Genomic DNA, 24,856 nt, shown 5'->3' on the forward strand with positions numbered 1-24,856 from the left:
AGAAAAGACATTGAAAATTTAAAACGTGGTTTTTAAAATGCATGAAATGCATTAAAACCACAGATAAAACATAATAAAATCAATGAATTAAAATAAAGTAGAAGTAAAGAGTGCATATAGAACCCTATATGTATATATGCATATATATATAAAATATGTATATATATATATTGTAGTGGGCGCCTTATAGTCCAGTGTGCCTTTTGTATGACAAATATTTCACAAAATTCTATTTTTGGGGGGGCGCCTTAGTCGGCGTGCCTTATAGTGTGGCATATACAGCAGTGTTCTCGTTTACCCGCGTCCCTGCGTCCTAGACGCATCATTTTTGCTGGGGACGCATAGTTTCAAATCGACGTGCGTTCCCAGGACGCAACCTTTTTGCCACAAAATTGTCATTATTACCCGATTACTTTTTTTTAAACAAAGATTTACTGCACTTCAAACTTTTCGTCAGGCAGATCCGCCATTGCTGTTTTAGTCTCGCGGTTCGAGTTTTCGTCTGCACGCCGATCTCTGCCAACGAGATCTCGTTGTGTAGTGAAAGGAAGTCCGTCTTTTTTTTAGAGAACCGGCTTTTTTGGCTCAACTCATTAAAAAGAGCCGTCTCTCAAACGGCTCACTAGCTTTGATGATTTATATTACGAATTATATTGTATAAAAAAGTTAAGAAAAAAAAGTATAAAAAAGAAAAGGTTTGTGGTTATCCCTTTAATCGGTATATTAACAACAATAATTTGATGCAGAAAATAAATTAATAATTTAATGATTAAAACTGAATGAATATATAGATTTATCTCATATATTTGTCGCCGATTTACGATTTCAACCTCGATAACACTGGGGATCCATAGATCTCTGTTGGGACCCATAGATTTTTGAGCATGCGAGTCCCCGGGACCCATCACTTTTCAGAGGTAAAATGAACACTGATACAGTATATATTATTTGTGTTATATCTATGTATTTTTTTTAATACATTTTTGATTTTTATACCATACTTCCAGACTATAATTTGCAGTTTATTTTATTGTTTGGTCGGGAGAGGCGACCTATTCTCCAGTGAGACTTTCTTGTTCTGTATTTTACTTCACATGTTATTTTCACTTCAAACCGCAAGAGGGCTTTCTAAGCCTGTGTTGATAATTTCAACCTTGCCCTGTTGTAGGAGGGACATTTTCGAAGCACAAAGAGGAAACAGCTTATTTATTGTCCTCAGTTGGAGAAATTATTTACAGGTAAAAGTGACACTGAGGATGAATATTTTATTGGATTTAGTGATTTAAAGTGATGTTGATATTTTGGTAAGCATGTTCTTTATGCTAAAGTCATCTGAATGACTCTTAAATGCTACGTCTTTACTGACTTGCGTGTCCAAGATATGCACGAACGTGTAACGTTATTATACCGTGTTCGCTATAGTAATTTTATTTTAAATTGCGTTTCAAGATGAGATGTATTTTGTTGTTTGATTTTATCATATACATTTTCCTCAAAAATGTGGCTTATATTCCGAGTGTGACTTATAAATGTTTTTTTCCATTCTTAATCATGCATTTTTGCGCCGGAAAATACTTTTTTTATTTTTTTATTTTTATTTTTTTTTTGCTCTCAGCAGCTCATCCCCATCTTCATTACTTGTCCCCCCACATCTATTGAACACCCTGCTGTGAAGTTCATCCATTGCAACGAGCCTTGGCTCTGATGTCATCCCAGGAAAAAAAAAAGCAGTAGCAGTTATCACCAAATATTAACATAGCCATTTGTAATTGGATGCAGACTGTGTTCTTAATAAAGTCAAGTCATGTTAAAAAAAAGATCAGAGTTTGCCTTACCCAACTCATTTTTGTTAATAAATGTCATGTTTACATTTGTTTGGTACCTCCGAGTTTTATTCCCTGAAGATTCTTTTTTGTTTTGTTCTTGTTGAATGACAGCTGAAGGTGCCCGGAACAATAAATAAATGAAAGATGAAAGGACTGGCTTGTGGGAGAAGCATTTCTTTTGACGGGAAAAAAGCAGAAAGGCAAATGTGTTTGGTCTTCAAAGAAAAGACGAGATGAAAGTCGACACTGTTGCTGGGATGATAGATAGATAGATAGATAGATACTTTATTCATCCCCGAAGGGAAATTCACTTTTCCAGCAGCATCCCTAAGCTGAGAACAATCGAAAATAACTGAGAACAATCGAAAAATAACACGGGAGCTGCTGGATGATACATTTTTCAAGTTTTCCTCGACAGGGGACATCCCCGGAAACAAAAATCACAATTGAGAAGTTTTTGTAGGTGTCCCTTGACTCTAAAATCTTGATCAGTGGATGTGATGCTCATCGCTGATTTACTGTATATTTCATTGTCACACTATTTTTGAGGTACCAGAAGCTATCGTAATCATGAAAGCATCCAGAAAAGTATTGAAACAAAAAAAACTCTTTGTTGTATCTGATGATGACTCGGACTTTGTGTTTATTTATATCTTTCAGGACTACTTTTTTCTCCAGTCTCTTAACATTTGTCTCGTGTACCGTGAATAAAGATTGTGTGATAAAGTCTAATGCCTTTTCATATGTTTTCTATACCTCTTATGGTTAGATGTTGGTGCTCTCACCGCCATGATCCAGGTACCATTCCGGTTGCATACAATGGTTTGTGATTATTCACACATATAAATACTGTATGCATTTCCAACATATCCAATGCGCACTGGATTATAAGTCACACTTCAATTCAAATTTCTGGCCAATTTGTTATTTTTAGTTTTGCCTTATAGTCCGGAAAATACTGTTCTCTATTTTTCTTTTCCCCACAAAGCCTCATTTGCGTCAGTGTTCGAAGATTACATACTAACGTGATGCTGTCAGTGGCTATAGTTACTGAAGCGAGATAGAGGAATAACTCATTCTGCTCTCCTTTGTTTTCCGACAGCACTACACCAAAGACGCTGATGGCTTGTGCACAAGCCTCATCAAACCCAAGTTGATGGAGGGCACTGTGGCTGCGCAGGACGAGTTTTCCAGGAGTAAGGACACACTCAGGACAATTGCTGTGTTTTTTGTTTTATATAATTGATCAAATCAAAGCTCGTAATCATAATATATGCCTTATGTTTCTGTGATGAGAACATTTTGAAAGGGCCATAATTTCTTGAATTCCAAGAGTTAAAGCAACAGTCCAATGGGGTTCTTGGATCTTAGAGCCATGCATAAATTAGGGTTTTGACCCCACGGCTTTTGACTATTGCAGGACGTTTTTGTAACACGACACCCATGAAAAACGAGGGATCACTGTATTCCGATTATGTAAAGAAGGGTTCTCAAACTCAAATTACTTGGGTGCCGCCAGAACTAGATTCTGAGTGAGGTTGGGCAGCTTCTGGCTTTCAAAGGCAGAAACTCACTTGAAGTTGCATTTTAGATGCATCTAATGTCATTTAAAGCTTCAGTTTAGCATTAAATATCTAATTTAACCACCCCAGCATCCCCTCATTACACATTTTAATTCAAATTAGTTTTCAAAAATGGTTAATCCAATCAGCTAATTAGTTGAAACGTGTTGTCTGCGATGTGTACGCACTGCATTGGGTCATACCTGAAAGTAACTAGCAAATCGTATTGCAGGGAGAACATAATCTTAACCAATAATTAGTGTGTAAATTTTCCGTCCAGCCTAACCAATTAGCATCCATATCAAACTTGCACAAGCCGCTCTAACATTGAAAGTAAGGTGCATTGTTTTAGGTGTCCTTTAAAGTAATAAGACGCCTTCTTCAAGTGCAGTCAAAATGCCAACCCAAAACAAAGAAGAGTTTGTTTGAATGTGTCTTATTAAGGCAGACACTTGCATTATGAATGACCTGACAGAGGCTGCAAAAATGACAAAAGCCAGGAGATAGAGGCTGCCAGTGCAAAAGTGCCAAATTCCGTCGGCCTACAGCTCCTTTAAGCTTTCATATTCTAACGGAATATTTTAATGCTGCAAAGCACTGTGGGACTTGTAGTAAGAAGATACAAGCTAACTTAACTCACTTAAAACCTCAGGTGTGCTGGTTGATTTCACCAGGACATTTTCTTTTTATTTTCTGTCCCCACTGCAAAAATGCCATTGGTTTATCCATCTACCAGTTGATATTATGGATGTTACATTTTTATCCATCCATATATAGTGTAAGTCTTTCCTTTGCGCAGCAATGTAGTGGTACTTTTTAGAATATAGTGAGAAACATGAATTAAATCATTCTTTGTCAAAAATTGAATGCTGAAACAACGTCTGTTAACGTAGAGACGTTCCTGTTTTGCCCTTGTAATCGGAAGACTTGTCAACGTTGTAATTCTTTTGTCTTTTTGATAGAAATGATTGATTCAGATCGCTCAAAAAAATCTGATTTTTAATCCCAGTTGGACTATTCTCTTTATTTGAACAATTGTAATTATATATACCAATTACATTTTTTTGTCTTGGTCGTTGAATTGTCTAGTGTTATATTTTGTAATAATGTCTCTCACTTGTGCAAATGATGCGATAGTAAGACAGGTTCCTGCATTTTCCCACAGGTGGCTGGGCACTAAACAGGAAAGAGCTAAAACTACTGCAGACCATCGGAAAAGGAGAGTTTGGAGGTGAGTCGTGCAAGCGACCCGTCATTGTTGGTTAACGGCGTCCTCACTTCTGAACAACTGTGATGTCATTTTTGGTTGAAAGGAATGAGTGGCAGATTTTTGTTTTTTAATTTGTATTTCACAGAGTATTAGTCAAAATAGTGAACGTCTTTACACAAACAAGTGAATATTGCCTTCCTTTTTATTTTAAATCTTATTTTTTTCTTAAGACTCCGTCCTAGAGCGTCGGGTCTAATCTCAATGTGAACAATGTGTACTCTATGTAAAATTATTGAGATGAATAGACAATTTTATTGCATTAAAAGTTTGAGTTAACAAACTTTGACCAGAGCTAGTATTTGAAGTGCAATAATCGATTAGGCAACAACTAATCCATTTTTAAATGAATCACTGACCATTTTTTTATAACAGTACAAGATACATTTTGGATCAAAAAACGTGTCCAAATCCATGGGAAATTCAGTTTTTCAACAGTAGAACGCTTTTTTGGTCTTTCAAGATAGAAGACGAATCATGTTTTTGATTATTTTAAAATGGAACACTCACTGTTGTCTAAACTTTATATTATAGGTCAGAAATTGAGGTATTCATTTATTTTCTTTAAAAATTATTGATATTGGTCATCCCCTCCATGTGACTGTTCTTTTTTTACAAGTTACCATATTTTCTGCATTATAAAATGCACCCCAAAAATTGTATTACGTGACATATTTTTCACATATAAGGCGCACTGGACTAAAAGGCATGCGGAACTAAAACTAAAGCAGGGTCTAGAGTCGCATAAGAAAATAAATACATTTAATTCACTTTTTTAATAGAACAAAAACTATTATTGTAACACCTGGTTTCACACTTCAAATGAAGTAATACATTCATAACCTGTTATTGTGTACTGTGCATGATTGTTAAAAAGCATTTCCAATTGTATGTGTATTTCGGGCTATAAAGCACATTGGATTATAAAATGCATTTTCAAATTTCTGGCCAATTTAGGATTTTAGGTGCGCCTTATAGTTCAGAAAATACGGTATATACAAATCATTGCGTCATAATGTTGTTCAGAAGTAGGTAGTTGCCGAAAAAAATCCAGCAATTGTCTTTGATTTGCAAAATATTGATTAACATGATTGCTTATTTTCTAAAACCATTAACCAAAATGTGATCCATTTCAGGTTAGTCATGGTAATTTGTTGTAATGTTGTGTTCTATTATACAGCTATTGAAATAATGTTTTCGTTTTTCCATTTTATTAAATAATCATTCCTTGCCATTGAGGGCCCATATTAAAAGGCAGCCAAGGCAAAAACCTGGCATTGCTTGTGTTAATCAAATATCTCTTGTTTGCGACGCCAGTTGGTGTTTGAATTAGGGTTGAAAGCCTGTTTAGTTGATGCATAGGATGAGTTGCAAGCCATTGTCTGTTTGTTTGTTTTTTAAAGATGGGATTAAACCTTGGTTTCAGTTTCTAGTGAAGACGTGCATGCTATATTAAGCCTTTTCATCCCAGGTAAAGGAAAAGATTCAAAATCAAGCCTGAAATACGGTTCAGCGAAAATATTTTGATTTTAAGAAAGGCATTATTGCATATACCTACATGCGTGACAATTAAAGCTTTTAAGTTAGCTCTCCCAGCTAGGGGTAGCATTCTTTGTATCTAGGTTTTAAATCAGGGCTAGAAGCCAATATTTAAGTTTTCCTTCTTTCTTGTCAGATGTGATGGTGGGCGACTACCGAGGGACCAAAGTGGCCGTGAAATGTATCAAAAACGATGCCACAGCGCAGGCTTTTATAGCAGAGGCCTCCGTCATGACGTGAGACAAATCTAGCACACGATTTCAAATCATCTGAAGCGGTGTGATTCCTTTTTTGACAATTTCTTTTTCTTTTTATGTATACACAGGCAATTGCGACACAACAACCTGGTACAGCTGCTGGGAGTTATCGTGGAGGAGAGGGGAAGTCTTTTTATCGTCACAGAGTACATGGCTAAGGTCAGATTTGAATGGGGCAACATTTCTGGATTGATATGTTGGGATGCACAATAACTGCCAATGTAATTCATTTAGAAAAAAATGAAACATATTCAAAATCCAATTATCTATTATTTTATGTTTTTTTTTCTTTTACAATTTCATTAACAATATATCGCTTCGGTACACATGTCTCCAAAAAGTAGTGTGTTAGAGACTAAAGCTGGACTTTACATTCAGTTGATCACTATTTAGTTTGTCAATAAGACCCATGTTATGATAATGGTCTGAGCACCATAACACTGACTGTTACTTTCCATTCTAATTGAGTTTCCTTGTGTTAAATAAACTGTAGTGGAAATTAGTTTTGCTGTTTTGCTTTTTTGTTTTCAAATGCAGTTCATCAAGATTAAATCACACTTCTTATGCCATTAATTTACTGGTCCGGCCCGCGTGAGAATGTTTTTTCTACCATGTAGCCCCTGAGTTGAGATTGACAAAAAAAATATAAACTTACATCTTCCTAACATGAATATTATAGCATGGCATCAAGTGGCTAATTATAGGGTTTTTTTCTACCAGGCTGATGACTCTGACGTCATATTGGGCCATTTTTGGTTTGCTAACTATCGGCCTGATAATTATCGAGCTTTCCTATTGATATGCCTATTCTAAATAAAAGTGATTTCAGTTTATAATTTTCCTCTTATGTGCAACAGGGCAGCCTTGTTGACTACCTGCGCTCACGAGGACGGACGGTGCTCGGTGGTGACTGTTTACTCAAGTTTTCACTGTAAGTCATCTAGTATAATTCACTTCAAGCCTGATGGGTTGGATTTACCGTATTTTCGCACTTTAAGGCGCACTGTATTTTAAGGCGCGCCTCGTACTAAAGTATTTTGTAATATTTTCTTCATATAACTACAGTTAGGGTTGCACAAAAACTGGTTTATTCCTGGACGCTGGCTATTTCAGCTGAAAATGAAAATCTCCATTCTGATCCCTGCATATTTGATCAGTCAGAATATATCAATGATCACAATTGCATAACATTGGATGCAACGGCAATCTAACCTTGATCGCGACGGGGAGCGCGCTTGATCCAATCCACTAGACCACTAAAGATACTGAGGGCACATGAAAAGGCATTAGGGTTTTCTTATCCCACTATTTTTAGTCACGATACCAAATGGTTGATGCTATTATCGGGCCGGGCCACGAGAATATCGTCAAACATTAAACTGGTCTTTGGTCCAGTAAAGGTTAGAGACCACTGAAGTACAGTAATGTATGGCCAACTCACAAAGTACTTAGGAAGTGCTCATGATTCTAAACTGAGTGAAAAGAAAGGCATTGTGGGAAGTTATTCTGTTGTCCTTAAATATATGAATAAATGCATGGCCACAAGCATTCCAAACTTGCTTCATTTGAGCTGAGAAAAAGTAAGCCAAATTTTGATGCTGATTTTTACCATTTCTAAAAATAGTGTGATAATGGGGTAAGACCTATGCCTTTTCATGTATTGACTGTGTAGGATACGGTGCTCTCCCCGCTGCGATTTGTGTTCGATTCCCGTTGCATCTCATGCAATTGTGGACAACCATGCATGTCTGTAGTAGCCTGGTGGTTAGGATTCCGTGCTCCTACTATTGCTATCCGGGCCCAATTCCTGTTTCCACTATTTTTATACAAATGTGGTCAGCGATAACATTTATTGAGTGATGAATAATTGCACAAATATGATAATGCATTTCCAAATTTCTCCGCCGAGAGGTCGCACCGGATCATTAGGCACAGCGTCACACTTCTGGTCCCACCGGATTATTAGGCACTCGGTCAAATTTCTGGCCAAACGGAGGTTTTTGGTGCGTTTTAGACACGGTACCCGCGGATCCTTGAAAAGTCTTAAAAAGCATAAATCCATTTTTATCTTTACTTTTGCTAGGCACTTCATAGCTGTCAATGTGATATGGTCAGTCATTTTTTTAAAATGGTGGCAGGTGAAGCTTATACAAGAATAGATGAGTAAATCTAAGCACCTTGTTATGCTAGCAGTCAAAATATCTTGCTTGTTGTCCCCCCAATCCCTCAACAGTGACGTATGTGAGGCAATGGAGTACCTGGAAGCAAACAACTTTGTCCACCGAGACCTTGCGGCCCGCAACGTGCTGGTGTCGGACGACAACATCGCGAAGGTTAGCGATTTTGGCCTGACCAAAGAGGCCTCCTCCATACAGGACACCGCCAAGCTTCCCGTCAAGTGGACATCCCCAGAAGCTCTGAGAGAGAAGGTAAGAATAAAAAGACTTGCGGGTTCATGTTTAGGTTAGCATCAAACTAACTTGAGTGTTTTTTGGGGCAGAGGTTTTCCACGAAGTCCGATGTCTGGAGTTACGGAATCTTACTTTGGGAGATCTACTCCTTCGGCCGTGTGCCTTACCCTCGAATTGTGAGTACTCAAATGCCTTGATAGAAACGCATAAAAATGAGCTGGATCGTGTCAAACAACGACTTGCAGTTTAAAATATGTCCACTCGATGTCGCCAAATCCAGGTGCCCTTCGCAATGCTCTCAGTGTGGCTGTATTAAAAAACAGGACATTGAGGAAACTCATCCTGTTATTTTACTTAAAAAGACAATACAAAAAAACAACACCTGGGTGTCTTTACAGAAATTCAAACAAGCTTTGCCTCTTACCTATAATTGATATGAAATCTAACAAAGTTCCTCTATTCGTTAACATTTTTGTAGAAAAAAATAAAAGGCAGAAATTCTTTTAAATTATTACAATCAATCATTTAAATTCGCATTTGTATATTATTTTTGTCACTTTGGTTTACATGAGTTTCCCCAGGTTAAGTAAAATTGTAGTGAAACTGAATTCAATTGTTATGCTTGTTGTTGTTTTTTCCCTGTCAGGGACTTTTTGGGACTATTTTAAAGTCTCAAGGCGTCGTTGCTGTCATGCAAATTTTAACATATTTACCTTTGTTTTATTTTATTTATGTTCAGGTGTCTTTTTTTCCTCTTGCTGAGGTTTTGAGTTTTTCCTTGCCCTCATGTTGGTTTAAGGCAATAGTGTAATTGTAATGCTGTACGGTCATTTTGTGGGCTATACAGAAAAATGTGACTTTACTAGACAAATGCAGAGTTGATGAACACAACAAGAGATTAAATGTTAGTAATTACAAAATAACCTGTCGTGGAAATTAATTCAATGCTTTTTTGTTTTGAAATGCAGTTGGTCCTACAGGCACAGTTTCCTATGTTGTGTCTTAGGCAAGTACAGTCTGGTGTGAAAAAAAAACCCTCCATAATCATTTTGTAATCAAACCTTACATCCCGAATCTGAATTTCATTGTGAGCCACCAAAAATCCCCCAACACTCCAGCTTAGGCACACTTTCTATGCCATCAATTTACTAGTCTGGTGTTCTGCCAGAAACATCCTACCCTCGTAAAATGTCCTACCCTAGGCTGATATGGCGGCCATATTGAAGGAGTGAAAGAGTCAAATAGACTAAATAAAAGCGAAAATTGTATGTTCTCACTGCTTTCAACTGAATGTATCCGCGCTTTCAATTACAAATCTGATATGTAGGACAAAATGTGAACATTTCCTGAGAAATCACTATCAGCCTTGTGCGCATGTCCACTGGGCATTGGTGGACGATTTGATGGTTAGGAATTTCAAAACACCAGCTCCTGTGAGAATGTGTTTTTCTACCATGTGGCCCCCAAGAGAAAATGAGTTTGACACCCCTGCAGAAGATTATTAAATTTGACTGTCCTAAAAATCCAGAACGGTTGGAGCACCTGTCATTTACTGCAGAACATTATTTATAATGTAATTTATCAAAAACGATATACATTGAGACCACTGTATAAAAAGCTTTCCTGGACTCTGAGCCTTTTGACCTGCAGGTGGCAGCATTGTTCACTCTTGGGCATCTCCATTCTGACCAGTCTCTGCATTTCCTCTTTCCATCCTAGCCGTTGAAAGAGGTGGTGCCCAGAGTGGAGAAGGGCTACAAGATGGACGCCCCCGACGGCTGCCCGCCAGTGGTGTACGACCTGATGAAGCAGTGCTGGACCTTGGACGCGGCCGTGCGGCCGTCCTTCCGCATGCTGAGGGAAAAGCTGCAGCATATCCGAGCCAAGGAGCTCTACCTGTGAAGGGGGCCATGATGATCTGGAGGAGGGGGGCTCTCAAAGCAAAAGGGACCACGGTGATCTTTTCCTCCCCCCCTCCCGGACAACGGCCAGCTTCCCTAAATGGACCCACTTCCTGTTCGTTGTTGTAAAGCTTTTTTTTTTTTTTTGCCCAGCGGGCCGCTCTTTCCTTTTCCTGGCTCCTCCTCGTCCTCTCCACCTCTGAACACGGCATTAAGTGGAGGGGGAGGCTGGCCTTTTCCTCCACCTTTGTCAGGTGCTCGCTCTATCACTCCACCGCCGAAAACCCCACCCTAAAAACCCTACCTTGCATGCCCCACCCGCCTTAGTTTCTCACCGTGGTGTCAACTGTGGGGCCTTCGCTCTGTGCCAAAGTGCCTCCGGTCCTCCAGAGCTCCACAAACACACCGCCAATGTCTTTTGTTTTTTTTCTCTTTTGTTCAGGGAGGTTGTCAAACCAATTTTCTAGTGCCGTATCTTTTTTCCCCCCCTATTTTTTTAAACTTCTTTACATGTTTCTAGAGTCCAGGAGCCATTAATGGCGGAAATAGAGGATGGGGCAAGACAAAGAAAAGGAGCAGCCCCCGAACGGTTCATCAGATAATGGGCTGGTTTATTTTTGTGTTGTTTTTTTTTTATATCAAATATATTTAAAGGATACAAAATAGACTCACTGGGGCAGATAATTTACAAAAAAGTATAAAAGTGGGAGGGTGGTGCATGGTGTGTGTGTGTGTGTGTGTGTGTGTGTGTGTGTGTGTGTGTGTGTGTGTGTGTGTGTGTGTGTGTGTGTGTGTGTGTGTGTGTGTGTGTGTGTGTGTGTGTGTGTGTGTGTGTGTGTGTGTGTGTGTGTGTGTGTGTGTGTGTGTGAGAGAGTGCGTGTATGTGTGAGAGGCCTTTGGTTCAACTGTCAGTGCTTTCAATGTTCATTGTTTTATTATGCTATCATGAATAAATCATTCCATCTGAGTAGATGTGAACGCCCCGTTTTATTGGCTTGATACAAGGGTCTCAAACTCAATTTACTTGGGAGCTGCCAGAGCTCGGGTCTGGGTGAGGTTTTCTAAAAGACGTTCTTTGATGAAAACGATTACACTGTTCTCAATTTGTCACGACCAGAACAGAGACAGGACCCACTTGCGCAACGTTTCTCACAAATTTTATTGGGAAGAAGGGAAAGGATTGCACACACACGATCCGGTGGTCACTGGGAGCAGGTCGTTCTGAACGCGGAAGTTGCACTTCCATGGCGAGCGATGGTGGTGTCTGGAACGGAAACAAGTCAAAAGCCAGGAGGGGAGAGTAGACGTGGTCGAGATAAAAAAACGGATCGTTATTCGGGACGGGAGAACAGTCGTGGTCGAGATCAAAACAGGTCGTATTTCAGGATGGGAGAACAGACGTGGTCGAGATCACAACAGGTCGTAATTCAGGACGCGAGAGCAGACGTGGTGGAGATCAAAAACAGATCGTAGCAGGAGACAAACAGGAGCTAAAAACGGGACCGATGAAAAAAGGGCTTGCCGTGTAAAACCAGAGATTCGGAGACGGACCGACAAAAGAGGACTGACAGGACAGAGTTTAAGTACTGACAGGGAGCCAATCTGTCAACAAGCTGCAGCTGGCGCCACACAGGCGAGGCCAATTAAGCGCCATGGCAACCGTGACACAATTATCTATTTGAAATCATTGCTGTACAAGAAAATTCAAATCATCAAGAAAAAAATATGAATAAAATAATTTTTTGGGTTTGAACAAATTTATTGACACTAATAACAGCAAACAAATAGGTAATAAATTATTTGCGTCCCATAATTTGCATGGGCTGTAGTTACGTGAAATTGACAGCATGTATTGTTTTACCACTAGATGTAGTGCAGGGGTCGGCAACCCATAATGTTGAAAGAGGCATATTGGACAATATCTTTTTTTAAAATCCTCATATAAGCCTTACAGTGAATACAACATATGCCATATGTATCTATTTTGGCCTATTATTAAAATGACTAGGTTGGATGCAGCGCATCCCATGGACAATGATGTACCACAATGACTACTCTGTTGCAGGATACATCCTCACGTTTAACTTCATGACATTATTAATGAGGTACAGTATTTTTAATTCTTTTGACAAAATACAATGTTAGATGTCACTTTTATATTCAGGATTAGAAAAAGAAGTGGAACGTTCATAAGAACACGAGTCCAATAAAACCGCATGTATTTATAAAAAATAAAATGGCAGCCTTTTCGAAAAGGTCAAGCAAATAAAATCTAATTAATACAGTTTAAGTATGATTTCTGTTGAGTTATTTTTCTCTTTTTACCTTTGGGTTCCATGGCCGATCACTCACCCGCCGGTGTTTAAAAGAGCTACCTGCCTGGAAAGTGGCGCTCTCGCTTTGAAGGCAGAGCTCTTCTAACACACGACAGCAGAGAGAGTGGATAACAATCAGAGGAGAGATGCGCCGGAGGTTTGAATGAAGTTTTCTCTAGCCAGGAGTTCAAGCCTGAAAGCCACGACTTCATATCTCAATATTTGTCCTGGCTGCATTCGAGGCAACAACCTGTCGCCTATCTTTTTAAAACCCAATACTTGAGAGCGGCAATCAAACCAGTCACTCCCCACGTGTACCAGTTGATCTTTCCTCTCATAGTAACATAGGTATGGTTGGAATGTATGTATATTCTACACATTTGTAGAGCATTGGAAAACAGTGGAAGTGTCTGTGCCATGTTTGTCCTCCCACAGAAATTATATCAAACATATTTTCCTCCCTCAAATTTTTGAAAGCGTGTTATGGAGCCACTTGGTAGTGCTAAAGAGCCGCATGCGACTCCTGTGCTGCAGGTTGCACACCCCCGGTATAATGCAACTGAAAACAAGTCCTCCAAAGCACAAAGAGGAATACAAACTACAGAGACTCGAAGTGACCCCCCCCCCAAAAAAATCAGTTTTTATTCAATTTTTTTGCTCAGCCATTCACGAAGAAAGATTTAAAAAATAAAAGAAGGGCGGGGTGCTGTTAGAAAAACAAGGGTTTTTTTTGGGGAGGGGAGGGGAATCCCTAGTAGGTAGATGGTGGAACATTAGCTCATTTTACATCAAATACATTTCTCAACCTGCAAGCATTTTAAAACGCGAACGTTTATCCATTCATTATCCGCACCTCTTATCCGTAGGGTCACGGGGGTGCTGGAGCCCATCCCAATCATCTGGTTGCCAGCCAGTCGCAGGGCACACAAAGACAGACAACTCACTTGCTCATTCACACTTGAGGACAATTTGGACCGGCCAATTAACCTTACATCCATGTTTTGGGGACTGTCGGTGGAAACTGGAGTGCCCGGAGGAAACACACGTAGGCGCAGGGAGAACATGCAAACTCCACACGGGGAGGCTGCAGCATTTGGACTTGAACCTCTGTACCGTGGGCCTGCGTGCTAACTACCCAACCACTGTGCTGCCACATGCATGCACGTTCCTATCATAATTTACTTCTGCTTATTTTTTTTTAAATCAATATATTTTGTTAGGTCGAAGGCTCTTAATAATACTCAGTTCTTTTTAACTTTCCTACTAAGGCGGGAGGCTTAAAACTGATCAGTTAAGATTTTATTAGCTGTCTTTTTTTCCAACGGGGAGAACAACAAAACCATGTACAATTGTTACGTTAGTTTTTTTGTCTAGAAATAATAATAAAAAAACATTTAATAATCCTGCGGGCCGCATTTGGCCCCTAAGGTGCAATTTTGAGACCCCTGCCTCGAAATGTAATGCAATATAAAAGAGTATGCAAATGTTCCTGATGCCCCGCCTATGACCTCAGGATTGTCCAGAGTCACACATAGATTTCCCAGGAGTCTTTGCAACAGCGGTTACGTAACGTTGCAATTGTGACGCCTAGGGCAGCGACTATCCCATAGAATACACGACCGCCCGCATATGTGACCTCCCTGTGCACGAGTGTGAAGGTATGACGCCTTAAGGACAAATTTCCCCTCATGTATGAGAGGACCTTTGGGAAGTAATAAGTACTTGCTCTCACATGTAACATCATAACCATGCACAACTATACTCCTGATGTATAAACCCTACTCTTATACACACTATTATATGTATGGTGAAGGATCTGTTTGGGATCAGTTTTAGATGTTATTAATATATCGCTATCCTCGGGTATTGTTCCTGTAGCCTTCAAGTCTGCCGTCATTAAACCCACGCTTAAGTGACCTAATCTTGACCCAGAAAGCCTAGGTAATTATAGGCCAGTGTCAAATCTGCCATTTTTTGAAACGGTTGTTGCACAGCAGCTAAATGACTTCATGTCAGAAAATAACCTCTTTAAAACTGTCCAGTTAGCATTTAGGGCAAATCCCTCTACTGAGACAGCCCTGGCTAAATTAACCAATGATCTCCTTTTAGCAATAGATTCCGGTGCCTCATCAATGTTACTGCTGCTGGATATCAGTGGTGCTTTTGATACTGTCGACCACAACATATTACTTGTTCGTCTGGAATGCATTGGTATCTCAGGAACTGTACTCTCGTGGTTTAGGTCCTACCTGTCAAACAGGATGCAATGTGTTAACTATGGCAATCTGACCTCTAAACAATCTAATGTCCCTTGTGGTGTTCCACAGGGCTCTGTACTTGGCCCCCTTCTTTTTAGTATTTATATGCTTCCGCTTGACATTATCCGCAAGTATAATATTAGTTTCCATTGCTATGCAGATGACACTCAACTGTATGTACCACTGGAGACAACTGGACAGTTAAGTTGTATAAATCTGGAGGATTGCCTTACTGAGATTCAAAGATGGATGTCACTTAATTTTTTGCTCCTTAACCCAGAAAAACTGAAATGTTGATTATTGGTCCAGCTCATTGTCGTGAGTTGTTTTCAAACACTGCCCTGAACCTAGACAAATGTAATATCACCCATAGTTATATTTGATCCTAATCTGTCGTTTCTGTCACACGAGAAAAATATTACTAGAATAGCTTTCTACCACCTCTGTAATATTGCGAAGATTCGTTCGATGCTGTCCCAATCAGATGCAGAGGTTTTAATTCATGCGTTTATTACTTCTCGGCTTGATTACTGTCATGTATTGCTTTCTGGTCTCCCGATGTCTAGCATCAAAAGTTTGCAGCTGGTTCAGAATGCGGCAGCGAAACTCTTGACTAAGACAAAAAAGTTTGAGCATATTACTCCTGTATTGGACAACTTGCACTGGCTCCCAGTCCACTTAAGATGTGACTTTAAGGTTCTCTTATTAACATACAAATGTTTGCATGGACTTGCACCCTCTTCTCTCTCTGATTCGATTTCCCCCTATGTTCCTGCACGGAGTCTCTGCTCGTAAAATGCTTGTGACTCCGAGGGCCAAGAAGTCTGCAAGCTTGAGAGCCAAGAAGTCTGCAAGCTTGAAAGCGTTCTCCATCCGGGCCCCGGTGCTATGGAATGCCCTGCCTCCGGAGATAAGATCTGCAACCTCAGTGGAGGTTTTCAAATCTAGACTGAAGACACACTTCTATTCCAAAGCTTATGATTGATGCCCACCTCATATTCTGTATTGTCCTGTCTTTTTCCGACTGCCTGCCTGGTGGTGATACGAAGGAGAAGGACGTTTTGAGATGAGTCAGTGGACCAGCGTCGGACCTGAAGTATTGACCAGCTGGCAGAGATGGGAAGCTGCGTCCTTGCCGTCATAGATTTTCTGGACTAGTTTACAGGCTGGGGGTGTTGTTGCTGTCATGCACTTTCCGGACAAATTTTCAATATGTTACCTCGTGTTTACTATGTTTGTATACTGTAATGCTAAATGTAATTCACCCTAGTCATCCTGAAAGGGGGATTACCACTTGTGAGGTCCCTTCTCAAGGTTTCTCTTTTTCCCCACGCTGAGGTTTTGAGTTGTTCCTTGCCCGCATGTTGGTTTAAGATCAGGTAATTGTGTCATTGTAATCCTGTGCAGTCCTTTGAGACATTTTTGTGATTAAGGGCTATATAAATAAATATGACTTGACTTGACTATTCTCAGGCATACTACTATACTCTCATGCAAACAGTACTATAATTTCATACACACTTTACTATGACACCCATTACTCTTACTATCAGATAGATAGATAGATACTTTATTCATCCCCGAAGGGAAATTCCCATTTCCAGCAGCATCCCTGAGCTGCGAACAATACAATAATAAAGCAAAAAGAATACAATATACAAATACCCAGTGTGACGTGCAAATGCCCACTGTAGCGTGTTATATAGAATAACTAAATAGTGCTACACAGAATACATATTGCAATAAGATTCGGTAATATGCAATGTAGGTGGTGTGGTTTAATGTGGGCTTTTACTCTGCCGGGTAGAGTTGAAGAGCCTCATGGCATGAGGAAGAAAAGATCTCTTCAGTCTGTCCGTAGTACAAGACAGTGACAGCAGTCTGTCGCTGAAACTGCTCTTCTGTCTGGAGATAATGCTGTGTAGTGGATGCGATGGATTGTCCATGATTGACCGCAGCTTTTTCAGTGCTCGTCTCTCAGCTACTGTTGTTAGGCTGTCCAGCTCTTTGCCCACAACAGAGCTCGCTTTCCTAGCCAGTTTGTTGAGATGAGAGGCATCCTTCTTCTTGACGCTGCCTCCCCAACACGCTGCCGTATCACACATTACTCACAATCTCACACTACTATAGACTCTCACACTGCTCTTCTTTCTCACACATTAAAATTGCTATTACTATCGGGTTGTTTTGGACACCTACTGTAGAGTAGTGATCAGTTAACTGTGGGTTGTTTTAATATGGGTACTTTTGGTAACCAAGGCGATGGTTGCATTTATCTGTGTGTATATGTTGCACAGTTTGACATCACACTGGAGTTGCAGTTTTGACATCACACTGGAGTTGCTCTCAATATACAATAATGTAGTAGTATGTGTGAGAAAGGAAATGGGGCCCTACGACCTTAGTGGTTAAGGGATTCCAATGGCAGGTGATTTTTCAACTCAAAAATTTTAACATAACTCTAAATAAAGACCGTGATGACTTCTGCTATTAACTTCCACCGGATGGAAAAAGGCCACCATCTGTTTTGCTACAGGTTTCCAACCCAATAAGAACCCAGAAGGGAGAGGACCCACGCAGAATGGAAAGGACCCACACAGAGGACTGGAAGAATGCTGCTTGGGAGGGTGGGATGGCAGAGCTATGCCCTTGCACAATAGTATTGCCTTTTACACGCTGGTTAACTACTGTTAAAAGAAAATAACTCTGAAATTGTTTCATTGATGTTGAAAATGTCAGGAAAAAATGTTAAAACGTCATATCGTCACGTCATATTGTCAAATATAAAAAAAATGTGAATATGCTTGATGGCTGTGTTTTGCTGCTGTTGGTGTCAGTGGATTTGTTCAGACCGAGGACAATCGACTTTGGCCTGGACGGATCTATTGACACTAACAAAGATGTTATATAATGAAATTGTGAATATGTTTGATTTTCGAGAAGGTTTGTTCAAACCTCACTTTGTGTTTGCTGTTAAAAGCGTAATATTGGAATATAATATTGTGAATGTGCTTAATTGCTGTTGAGCTTGTCATGATTGTTTTCTGTTTTTAGTGTCAATAAATTTGTTCAAACCAAAAAAAAGAGCTTGCTCTGTCCACTCCACACATCGGCCCGGTATTGCAGTACCTCCAGGAACGGTGCATTCGCACTGATCGCTGCTTGGCTCTGTGGATAGGACCTTGACTCGGCCTCTTGGCTGAGAGCAAGTGTCTTGGGCCCTTGGCTTTGTAGCGTATTATGATTTGACCGATAACGGATAATGGATAATTGATAAAGAATATAGAACAATAAACCTTACAAAATCCCCGCTACTTGGCTCTGTGGCTAGGACCTTGACTCAGCCTCTTGGCTGAGAGCAAGTGTCTTGGCCCCTTGGCTTTTGTAGCGTATTATGATTTGACCGATAACGGATAATGGATAATTGATAAAGAATTTGTAAATATGAAGTCGTTACAATATTGCCATTACCAAAATTTTTTACTATGAAGAAGTTAGCATTGCCGACAGTGTTTACAGCTAGCTAGCGCTAATACTTGGGCTGGCTGTCCAAATTATGCTAATGGACTCAAGTTAATGAGTTATGCTAATGGATACATGCTAAAAAGTGATGCTAACGGCTGAATGCTAACTTCTTCATGCTAAAAATTTTTGGTAAAGGCAATATTGTCAAGATGTGTAATAAGTGTTATTACGATGTTATTACCATGAATTTGTTTTTTTTAGACCTCCACAAGGCTTGTTACTAACGGTTGTGGGCCCATCTCAAATGAACTTGCCAATACCGTGGGAGGGTGTGGGGGAGGCGTAGTCCCCCCACAGAATCAAGTAAAAAATGACAGAAACATCTCTCTGAGTTAAAAACTTTATGCTAACTCATAATGCTAACAATCAGGGTTATATATACATGCTGGGATCATTTTCCAGATCAATCACAACTTTTACAATTGGCGCAGGAATTGTCTAGTTATACTTATATTCTTCCGCCAAAATTCCGTGGGGAATTCCTCCCAGAGCTTTTGGAGTAGCCCAACGATCCATATACCAAAAATTTCGGCCCGATAAGGACTCTCGTGCGACAATATGGATAAGCGATACATTAAACATCTTTGAACATTGTATGTAAAATTGTGATTACAAGCTTTCTGAAATTAACGGATGTTGTTTTTTTATAACTTGATAGTTTTTGAGATATTGAATGTCAAAATGTGCCTAAGACTTTTGAAACACCCAGTATTTTTACATAATTCTGATGAGCAATCCCACTAATCAGCTTTTGATAAGAACACCTGAATGGCGCCTGATAACCGCCACACTTTACCATTTGTAATTCAACAGATTACAATATATTTGTCGTCGTGACCCGACTGTGGTCCTCGACGTGACAGAATGAGGACGGCGGCCGGGGGCCGGACGTTACGGGTTCTTGTTTCCCAGTAACGCTTCCGCATGAGATTTAGCAAATCACGTGACTCATCGTCGGCCCGGATCACTCTGCATTAATTACTTTTTTGGGCCCGGATTTGCAACGACGTAGGTTGACTTCCTCCCACGCGCCACAAGTAGAAGGATTTGTCGAGCCGCTCCGAGGAAGCCGCGGGATACGAATGTTGATTGAGGGGAGCAGGTTGACGCTGTAGGAGGAAGACAAAAATAATATCTTCACACTTTCAGAACTTTAAAGAAAGTTCCCTTTGGACTTTTGCTGTTTTGCTTATGCTGTTGTATTGGTGAGCATGTTATTGGAATTCTGTGCTACCGTGTGGCATCATTAAGCCCTTAAAATAGTAAAACATACCCCAAAATGGCCACTTGGAACCGAAATGGCTCACTCAATATCTTGACGTCGACTTGTGATACCTTCTTTACGTCAGCAGCGTTTCAGGTTGACGCGTGACACTCGAAAACAAAAACATACAGCTCTTTCAAAATGGCGCCTGAACTCTATAAAGAATAGGTTTCTCACCTGTAAAAATAACCTGAACGCTCAAGGCGAACTACAAAAGTAGCAAAGAAAATAATTGAAAATTGTACTATTCAAAGAAATGTATAAACTTCTGCCAAAACCGCCTCATGTAAATAAGTCCAACCGCCATAAGGCCTAAGGTTCTGCTTTGAATCACAATTTATTTATGTTTGCTCATAAGAGTAAATTGTCTGAAATTACATCAAACACTATTCATTCGCAAATGAGAGGATAAAACTCAAGTCCCACGCCATTCTCTACAAAATCTATCAAGTCAATTTATTTGTATAGTGTCACGGTTGCCCAGTGCCCTCACTTGGTCCCGCCTGTCTGGCGCCTGCTGCGGCTCGCTGCCTGATTGGCTTCTCTCCTATTTAAGCTCAGTGCTCTCACTCACCCCTTGTCAGTCTGTCAACGAACCTCTGCACCCGCAAGACGTGTGGTATCGATCCCGTCTGTCTCGTCCTGTCTGATATCTGGCTCCAGTCTCCAGTATCGGGTATCGATCCCGTCTTTCTCATCCTGTAAGATATCTGACTCCAGTCTCCAGTGTCTGGTATCGATCCCGCCTTTCTTGTCCTGTCTGATATCTTGCTAGAGTCTCCGTCATCGGTTATCAATCCCGTCTTTCTCATCCTGTTTGATATCTGACTCCAGTCTCCAGTGTCTGGTATCGATTCCGCCTGTCTCATCCTGTCCCATATCCTGTGCTTGTCTCCAGTATCCGGTATCGATCCCATCTGTCTCATCCTGTCTGATATCTGAGTCCAGTCTCCAATATCCGGTATCGATCCTGTCTGTCTTGTCCTGTCTGATATCTGACTCTAGTCTCCAGATCCTGTCTGCCCCGTCCTGTCTGGTATCGATCGCGTCTGTCCGATATCTGTTCGTGTAGCTGGTTTCGATCCTGGCTGTCCCATACAGCCTGGTATCGACCCCATCCGTCCAGTATCTGCTTGTGTATCTGGAATCGATCCTGTCTGTCCTGTCCTTTTCGGTATCGATCCCGTCTGTCCGGTATCTGCTCTTGTATCTGGTATCGATCTCGTCAGCCTCTGGCTTCCTGTTTTTCCACGCCGGACTTCTGTCTTACTTCTTCCGGACTGCAATCGCCGAATCACTCGCGTTTGTGTTCACGCGCATGACTGCCCCATTCCCGTAAAATAAAGCTTGTGTGAAAATGTTACGCATCTAGGTCCTCCTCCTGTTCTGGTTCTGACATATAGCCCTTAATCACAATATGTCTAAAGGACTGCACAGAATTACAATGACACCATCCCCTGGTCTTAAACCAACATGTGGGCAAGGAAAAACTCAAAACCTCAGCACGGGGGAAAATAAGAAACCTTGAGAAGGGGCCTCACAAGTTGTTCTCCCCCTTCCAGGATGACCAGGGTGTAATAGATTTAGCATTGGGTAACAGTACACAAAACATAGAGAACATCAATAAAAGAAAAAAATAAACATCCATAACAACAGTAATACAATTAGCTTTTCTGCATCTTGTTAGGAGATAATTACATTAAAATTGTAGTGTTTACCAAATTATTCGAATAACTAATCTGACTCCATTAACCAAACATAACCTTCATTCTCTCAACAATGCATGCTCTTTTCTTAATTCAGGGAAAATATTGACAAGAGACCGACATTTCCACACGGGGGCAGATTTATTTTCTTAAAGTATTTAACTAAGTGAATTCCATCGAATTTAGCCGAATTATTGTCAAATTAGTCTTCGTCGAGCCTCCCTCTCATTCTCCGATCTGATCTTCCTTCTTCTGTCTCTGAAGTTCTTTTTACAAGCTGGGGCGTTGTTTCCTCCCACGGGGCGTGCTGACTCCTCCCATGGGGCATGCCGATTCCTCCCCTGGGCAGGCCAGATGGCAGCTTCACCACCTCCTCGCCGAAAGGCGCCGCCAGGTCTAGAGGAAACTCATATCGTCAAAGCGCTTCTCAAAACAATGCCAAGCGATTATCAAAACAACCTAAATCCTTCGTCAGCGCCCTGTCATCAAAATTCCCCAGCCAAAACACTCCACACTTGGAACGGCGCGACCTGTCATTGAACTTAAGCCTCATCTGTGAAAAATCTTCATTGCATTCAATAACTGTAATTTGGATAAAATTGTATAAACTCCCTTATAGTCAAATAAACAAAATATAAAATCTTTCAATCTCTAATTCAAATGTTCCAGCTTACACGCATGTTTTAGAACAGGCGAAAAACGTATTGACCATTCGTAATGCAGCATAGACCAGAGTCCTTTGTGATGCTGCTGTGCACGTGCTCCTTGCCGTGATGTAACGTCCCGCCTGGCCAGCGGCGGGCATGTCGGCCGCCTTTTGACTTTGGCAAATATCAAGGTCCTCCCCCGAGTGGCGTCGGAACATGTTTTTTTATGCGTGACTTGTCAGCATGAATTTGCTTTGCGCTCTCCTCTTCCCTTCCTCCAGCTCGTTGCTTGCCATGCATGCAAAGGAAGGGCAAAAGGGCCCGCGGCTCCACCGAGCCGCCGTGTCGCGTAATCTGAACCGCCCCGTCTTCAAAAGATGCAGCTCCCGTTATAACCGGATGTTTTTGACGCTTGTTGCTTGCTTTTAGTCCAGTGGTTCTCAACTGGTGGGTCGCGGACCTTTGCCTTGGTAAAATAATCTCATCTCATCTCATTAGCTGCACCGCTTGTCCTCAGTAGGGTCGCGGGGGTGCTGGAGCCCATCCCAGCAATCATCGGGCAGTGGACTGGGGAAACCCTGAACTGGTTGCCAGCCAATCGCAGGGCACACAGGGACAGACAACTCGCTCGCTCATTCACACCTAGGGACAATTCGGACCGGCCAATTAACCTTACATCCATGTTTTGGGGACTGTCGGTGGAAACTGGAGTGCCCAGAGGAAACCCACGCAAGCACAGGGAGAACATACAAACTCCGCACAGGAAGTCCGGTAGCTGGATTTGAACCCACACAGGACCTTAGAACTGTGGCGCACACGCGCTAACCACTGCGTCGCCGTGCATTGGTAAAATAAGGCCTAAGAAAAAAAGGAGCCCTTCAGTGTTTAACATGCACTCTGCAGCCCCAACTTGCAGCACTAGTCAATAGTTGACCTCAGATATTCATTCAATTTAAGTTTGCCATGCATGACACATATTTTGTCTCTCATCCCTGCTCTCAGCAATACGGATAACGGATTGGAGCAAAACAGTGGAGTTCATTTTAGGCGGGCCACACAACACTAACAGAAAAAAAACAAGGAAACTCTCCTGACCCCTGATCTAAGCAATAGTCGATTTAGATATTGAATCACGGCAAGAACCGTGGAATCCATTTTAGAGGTGCCAGAACTGCATGCTTCCCAACATAAGTATGCCTTTCCAGTCCCTGCTCGCAGCTATATGTGACCGGTGATAATGGATCGCTGTCGCAGGAATGTAGTTCATTTTAGGCAGCAATAGCAGCAAAACAACAACAAAAAAAGGCAGACTGGACAAAAGTGCACTCTGCTGGTCCCCGCCCGACGCAAAAGTGGATTGGGGATAATGGATTGTGGCCGCACAAATTCAGTCCACTTTTTGGTACGGAGAACAACAGAAAGGGGATGACAGGCTTAGCAGAAAAGTTGCAATTTCTCTTTTTATGTTCGTGCATAACAAGTCTGGTAAAAACGACTGAAGTTAGTGAAGTGAAACATTTTGGAATCATTACAAATGCGGCTGGTTGAGCATTAAAGGGAATATTATTTCTTGATTTGGGTTTGTAATTAAGGAGGGATGAAACGTTAGACCAGTTGAGAACAACTGCTTTTGTCTACGTGGAACTAATTGAGTCTGTTGAAGCTCCAAAAAGCCAGAAACGCGTGCCAAGGTTCTGGAAAATGCAGACTATGAAGAGTTAATTGTTGTAGCTATGCTGTTCGAGCAATGAGCCTGCAAATTTATTGATAAAGTAGGGCGCTATCATCTACAATTACAGACGCTCTCCTACTTACGACCACTTGACTTACGAAAAACACTAGATACAATCATTTTTTGGGGGATGTCGAAAAACATCCGGACATTGCTGTAAGTTAGATTTTGTATTGTGTGCACCTTTTTCCGAGTAGAGGACAGTACTGTAGTGCTTCTTTCCGCCGCGTGGCACTGTGAGAGGTCACTCAGCATATTCCCCAAAGAAGAAATCCGGTTCCTCTTCCTAGTTCGTGTTTAAACATTCTATACTGAAGCACCAGCGAGCTAAGAACTTTGACATTATTATTGTTTAATATCTCGTGCATCCATTCAATATGGTTAGTGTAAAGTGTAAGGAAGAGGCGGACCGTTTCTTTTGAAATGTAAGTGGAATAAGAAAACTTGATGAGGTTGAGAAAATGGTTGGATCGCTTTTTTTTCGTCCACTTTTTACCACGGAGGAGGAAGTCTCCTAACTCTTCCAAAAGTTGTTTAAACATAACTTTATTTTACTTTGTAGAGCATATTATTTTATGAAATGTTTATTTTTTTAGTACAAAACAATACAGGTTACTTATACAAGCCTTAAACATACTTTTACAAA

At 40.9% G+C, this 24,856-nt stretch overlaps 1 protein-coding gene across 1 annotated transcript in view; it reads left to right on the forward strand.

Moving 5' to 3' along the window:
- cskl (c-src tyrosine kinase-like) overlaps window positions 1-11,735 on the forward strand; it is a 55,182-nt gene extending 43,447 nt beyond the window's left edge. Inside the window, exons 6-13 of the mRNA XM_088334008.1 lie at window positions 2,929-3,022; window positions 4,554-4,619; window positions 6,331-6,430; window positions 6,520-6,610; window positions 7,309-7,382; window positions 8,685-8,880; window positions 8,952-9,038; window positions 10,582-11,735. Coding sequence (XP_088190134.1) covers window positions 2,929-3,022; window positions 4,554-4,619; window positions 6,331-6,430; window positions 6,520-6,610; window positions 7,309-7,382; window positions 8,685-8,880; window positions 8,952-9,038; window positions 10,582-10,764 — 891 coding nt within the window. The 3' untranslated portion in view covers window positions 10,765-11,735. The remainder of the gene's footprint in view (window positions 1-2,928; window positions 3,023-4,553; window positions 4,620-6,330; window positions 6,431-6,519; window positions 6,611-7,308; window positions 7,383-8,684; window positions 8,881-8,951; window positions 9,039-10,581) is intronic.
- The last annotated feature ends 13,121 nt before the right edge of the window (window positions 11,736-24,856 follow it).

The sequence above is a fragment of the Urocampus carinirostris genome, chromosome 4 (genome assembly GCF_059441175.1).
Source record: "Urocampus carinirostris isolate Australia breed hairy pipefish chromosome 4, RoL_Ucar_1.0, whole genome shotgun sequence".
NCBI classification, from domain to species: domain Eukaryota; kingdom Metazoa; phylum Chordata; class Actinopteri; order Syngnathiformes; family Syngnathidae; genus Urocampus; species Urocampus carinirostris.